The sequence below is a fragment of the Mesitornis unicolor genome, unplaced genomic scaffold (genome assembly GCF_000695765.1).
Source record: "Mesitornis unicolor isolate BGI_N332 unplaced genomic scaffold, ASM69576v1 scaffold37133, whole genome shotgun sequence".
In the NCBI taxonomy this organism is placed as follows: Eukaryota; Metazoa; Chordata; class Aves; order Mesitornithiformes; family Mesitornithidae; genus Mesitornis; species Mesitornis unicolor.
The window spans coordinates 1-5,693 of NW_010174608.1; the positions used below are offsets into that span (position 1 = coordinate 1).

General features: G+C 42.0%; 1 protein-coding gene across 1 annotated transcript; it reads left to right on the forward strand.

Moving 5' to 3' along the window:
• Window positions 1-886: 886 nt before the first annotated feature.
• ZNF839 (zinc finger protein 839) lies at window positions 887-5,470 on the forward strand (the record flags this gene model as incomplete). Its single annotated transcript, XM_010181105.1, has 4 exons — window positions 887-1,816; window positions 3,831-4,079; window positions 4,872-4,964; window positions 5,318-5,470. Coding segments are annotated over exons 1-4 (1,389 nt in total), but the record flags the coding sequence as incomplete, so codon positions are not given.
• Between the last annotated feature and the right edge of the window lie 223 nt (window positions 5,471-5,693).

The following is a 5,693-nucleotide window of genomic DNA, read 5'->3' on the forward strand; positions in this document are numbered from 1 at the left end:
GCTCCTCCCGCAGAAGGTAGGCGAGGGCGGGGGCTGGGGAGGGAGCCTGCGGCGCCCGTTTGGGGATGGAATTCACCGCCGAGGGCAGGGCTTGGGGGGTTTAAAGAAATTCTTTAAATTGTTTGGGTTTTTTTAAAAATTCTTGCCTTCCTCCTCGGTCGCACCTGCCCTTGGGGGTAGACTCGGGTCACAACTTTTGCCTTGGTTTAGAAAAATGCGCGTTTGAATGTAGATGCTGCGGTCAGTGTTCGCGTCTGACTACACGTGCTGCTGAGACAGCCCAGAAGAGCCGGTTCATGGTCGTGGTGCACCGGTAGATAACGCGTGTCCCCCTGAAGGTGACGGCACCTGGGCTTTCAAACCCGCGTTTTGGGTGCAGGGGTTGTCAGATGAACTGAGGATGAGGAGGAGAGACTGAGTGAGATAAAGAGTAACACAGACATACCACAAAGTTTATTTTGAACTGAGCACGCTGCAGTGTGTCCTGGATCTGGTATTTGCCCTGTGTCATTTAGCAGACTCTGGTTCTCCTGAGTTTGGTTTGCTGAAGGTGATGAATCGCCTGGCATTGACTCTGCTGCTCCAGCACAGGCTTGGTAGCAGGAAGCAAAGCTGCAGCATGGCCCGAGAGCGAACTTCAGCTGCTTTGGTTGAACAGCAGTCACATCAGTAAACGTGCAGGAAAATTCATAGCTTGAAGGAAGGGAATCAGTGCTTTGATGTTAAATCTGCACTTTGATACATTAAAATGGAAAGCTAATGCTGTGCATTGGTGTCTTTGTGCTTTGCTTTAAGGGCATGTGTGTATCGTCTCGATAAGTGTTGTCTTTGTTTATAAATACTGTATTTGTGTAACCTCAGCTCTTCCTTTTTTCCACAAAAGCAGCTGGAAGCCATTTGTGTGCAAGTTCAGCCAGGACAGATGAAGGAAACTGAAAGGCCAATGCCAGCATTGGCACCAATCCAGTCCAAAACGATAACGCTGAGTCAGTCGGTTGGTAGAAATTCTAGCATACCGGGACTTGGCATTATTAATCCCCAGATAATTAGGATACAGCCCGTTACAGGAACTGAGCAGCAGCAGCAGCTCTTCCTGCATAGTTCTTCCGAGTCTCCAATTCAGCTGCTGATGCAGAGGCCTTTCCCATCGCATGGATCGGTGTCTGTGAACAAGATTCCCCCGTCCAAGACGCTGAACGGACAGAAAGCTTCACGTGCCGCAGCGTCGGCTACGAGGTCTCCAAACGCTGCTGTGGTTGCAGCGGGTTCGGCGAATCCTCTGGTGCCATGCCTCGAAAAAACCCCAAAAGATGACAAGTTAAAAAAATCCTTGAAAGTGAAAACTCGATCTGGACGGATTTCACGCCCCCCCAAGTACAAAGCGAAAGATTATAAATTCATTAAAATGGAGGATTTGGCCGACGGTCATCAGTCTGATTCTGATGACTACTCTGAGCTGAGTATAGAAGACGACGAAGAGGGAAAGGTGAAGGGAAAGGATGCGTTATTCAGTTCTTCAAATTATAACCTGAAACCCAAAATGTTTAAATGTCAGACGTGTGAAAAATCCTACATAGGAAAAGGGGGGTTAGCAAGACATTATAAACTTAACCCGGGCCACGGACAGCTGGAGTCTCCACCTCAAAAAATCCCTTCAAATAAGCCTAATGGAAGTATATTTGCGGACAATGCCTGTGGAATAAGAGAGGAAATGATGAGCCCAGCCCATTTGGATTCAGTTGCTGTCACTTTAAATACTGAAAATGCACTAGCTACCAGTCTGGAAGAAACTGTTGATTTGAAGGCTGGAGAACAGGTAAAGTGGTGGCTGGAAAAGCTGTCAGTCCTGTGGACAGTAGAAGGGCAATTTTGCAGCTGTGTAGTCTTGTACTGCTCAGAAATACCCACCGATATCCCATAGCAAACAAGTTTCCCATCAAAATGCTTTAAAAATCAGATTAGTTTCTCGTGCAGTGTTGTAGCAATAGTATCCTTGTGCAGGCACGTACAACAAAACGTTCACTGGGTGTTCATTTATTACTGGTTTGGGGCTTGGAAAAACCTTGTGTGCATAAATAGCGTTCTTCTGTGCATTAGGGTGAGAGTGATGGGTTGTTCAGTCACAGCCTTTAGCACGATGGACAGCAAGGCCTCGCCTGCTGTGTCGCTCTGTTACTGAAGTGGTGTCATCGCAGGAAAACCTCTTTATTGGAATCCCAACAGTGGACTGCAGTTTTTCCTAGAGCAGCTTTTGGAAGGGTGGCTTAGCTCCCTCTGCCAAGCAAACATTTTGTGGGAACTCGAGTTTCGGGGTTGGAAAGCTGCAAAGTTTTGGAGTTTTTTTTGGTGATGTTTTAAGCTGGTCACTTCAGTAAATTTTTCATAGTAAAATAACTCCTAACATCTTGCAGCAAGAGCTGATACAGCTGCTGTCTAGGAAAAACCACTTGTTTAGATGTAGCAGCATGACATTTATTACTTTGGTTTGTAAATACAAAGTTGTTCTCAGAAATGTGAAAATTTACAGCTTAAGACGCCAGAGCAGCAAACCAACCTCCCCATCCTCTGTACTCTTTTATCATCTTGGGAAAAAGAATTGCAGAATATTGAAGTCTGCTCTTTGCATGATGATGTAGTTGTGGCTTCCCTGTGCAGCGCTTGTTTTACCCAGGATGATGGGAATGTAGAAAAATTTCAGTCAGTGCCATAATTAATATGAGAAATTAGTATGAGAAATATGAAGTGATCTATGATAGTACTACTGCTGGCTCCTAGATTGCTGTTGTAGCTGCTGGCAAATGCAGATTCTACAAATCTCCCCTTTAACTCATTGGTTTGGTAACGGTTCTGGCCAGGTCAATACTTTCTAGAAAGAACAGCAGGATTGTTAAAACTGGTTCATGGACACGGACGGGAAGGCAGTCAAGATCCCCACGCTCAACCTAGTCTTATGTCATATTTAGAACTAATTTAGTCTCTTAATCCCTGGATAGAACTGACATAAATTTGCCATTTTTAGAGTTTTCCTAATCACTGGAATAGGGAGCTACTGAACTTTGGGGTGAAAATGTACTGATTATGAAAGGGAGCCTGATGTACCTCAGTACTGTTGTAAACTCCTCTCTTTAAAAGTGCTGAGACACTTTTAAATTCTGGCTTGGAAGGGGAGACAAGAAACAAGATGTGTTCAGGAGGAAATCGCTGCTTTGATCAGTAAAAAAGAATTGCACTGAAATCACAATGATAACTTAAAAATAGAAAATGTACTTTGAGTTTGCCACGTGGTTTTGTAACAGAAGCCGCTGCTTAGCTGTGTTCTTAGGGAAGGCTCTGGGTTTTGAAACATGGAAACCGGGCAGTATAGTTTCATTTTGCAGTTACTGTTCCTGCCTTTTTTATTGTTTTTGCCTTTCATCTAAAATCTTCATGCTCTGAGATCGTTAAAATGAAACCCAAATTTTTCTTTGGGCATATTTTACTGCTAATTAAGGTTTCTTTCTACAACCTCTTTATTTGAAGAGGACATAATTGAATTCAAAAACATTAAACATATTTAACAGTCAAACCAGCTCTTTAATTATATTCCCCTGATGTCTGTGTTTTGTGTGACATTTTGCGGTTCAAAAATGCTAACTTTGCAAATAATGGCATCTATTTGGTGCAGAAGTAGCAGTCTTACTGATGTGTTGAATTGACAGCTCTCTTTGCAGTTCTGCTTGTATCCGGCTTTGCATTTCTTGAATATCTTTAGTATTGAAAGTCGAAAAACTTGATTATAAAGTCGTACTGTTTAAAATGATGATTAAGTCCTTTTTTTTTCTTTCTTTAAGACTTGTAAGTCTGCAGAAAGCAGACACTTGGCAGAACAACAGAGTGAAAGCAGCTCAGGACACCGCGGCCCCGCAGCACCAAAAGGACCGGGCAGACCCAGACGATCCAAGAGACGCGGTCGGCCAAGGATGGGTGGAAGACCCAGGTGTTCGGGAAGGCTTAGCAGACCTGGTCAGTCCCCTTCAAAGTCACTTAGTAGTGTGTCAGCAGAGCACAATGTATTCAGAAGAAAAGCTAGGTTAAAAGAGGTATGGTTCTCTTCTGCAATTACTTCACAAGTATCTTCCCCTCGCCCTCTTTTAATTTTTTTTTTTAATTATTATTTTTTGGATCACTTATTTTCAAGGAATCATTTCCAAAAAGATTGATTTTTTTAATTATTATTATTATTTTTGTTTTTATTTTTTTACATCCTTGTGTACTGACAAGATGAACGATGTCTTCTAAGAAGAAAACTTTAAGTTGTCTTTTAAGGAAAAAAGTACTTCTAGCAGAGCACTGGACAAAGGGAAAGTGGGAACTTGGTCTGGGCAGGGACTTTTGACACGTAGATAGATACTCTTGCTATCCTTTCCCTGGAGAAGGACAGTTACGAGCTACTAAAACGTATTTCCTTCAGCACAGTTAAAAGAAATAAACCCAAATGAAGTTGGGCAACATTAAAAAAGAAAAACCTTAAAGAAGCTCTTGGGGGAGAGATTAATGGGGATGAAAATCCATGCAGCTAACACCGTTTTTGTGTGTTTCCTGTGTGTTGTGGAAGATCCTTTATGGGTATTAAATCTCCTGATGTTGCTCTTTCTATGAATTGGCAACATTTACGAGATAAGTTTGGTCTCTGTGTAGGTAGTAACTGTTTTGAGGTTTTCTAATTTATCTCTTCTTTTGGAGATAAATTGGATGGTGTTTCTATCTGTTCTCAAAGCTGCTTAAACACCGTGTATCTCTCAAAAAAGCAGTGAGGTTTTGTGTTCTGAATGTGGGATGCATCCCCTCCGTGGGCTGCTGTGCTCTCACAAAGCCATTCTGACTTTTGACAGCTGATCCAGCAGTGCAATAACGAAGACTTGATGGAGCTGGCTCTCCCACGTCTCACGAAGCTTGTTACAGTCTACGAGTTTCTGCTGATGAAGGTGAGGTTTTCATGTAAAAATGTTAATTATTTGAAGGAGACTTCCATTCATATACAGAAAAAGTCTCATTTAGAGATGTATCTGGGTTTCCCGAGTGGGAATTGTGCAGAATGCAGATGTTGTACGCATCACTTCAGCCTGACACCGGCAAGACTCTGGTAGGGGTCTCTGCATTGAAAATCTTGCTTTTTGCTGCCTGGTGCAGTGGCATTTTTGAATATTCTCTTGTCTTTTGACTTGAACGTTTCCATTTTTAAAATGTTGAGCAAAACAAACTGACAAATTTTAAATTCATCTCTTTTTAAAATATAGGAAGGGGAAAACAAACCCTTTTTTTCCCCTCTTATTTCTAGGTTGAAAAAGGGTATCCAGCCAAAGCTTACTTCCCAGATGTGTACAGGGAATTTGAAGGCTTGCACAGTATGGTAAAGAAAATGGCTTATGACCACCTCAGTAATTCTGACTTGCTGAGTTGCCAGCAGCCTGTTGAGATAAAAGATGCTAAGGTAATAAAACACTGTTTGGGAACTGTGACTTTTTTGGGTTTGTTTTATTTACTTTAGATGCTTTGTGTTTTTATTCTTCTCTGATAAGCTTGGTCATCCTGGTAAAGTTATTGGAATAAAACATGGTTTTTTTGATGAGCAAAAATATTGTTGTAGAAAGTCCAACAGCTAACCAAAGAGAAAAAGAAATTAAAAATTAAACAACAATTCTCATTTATGGCAG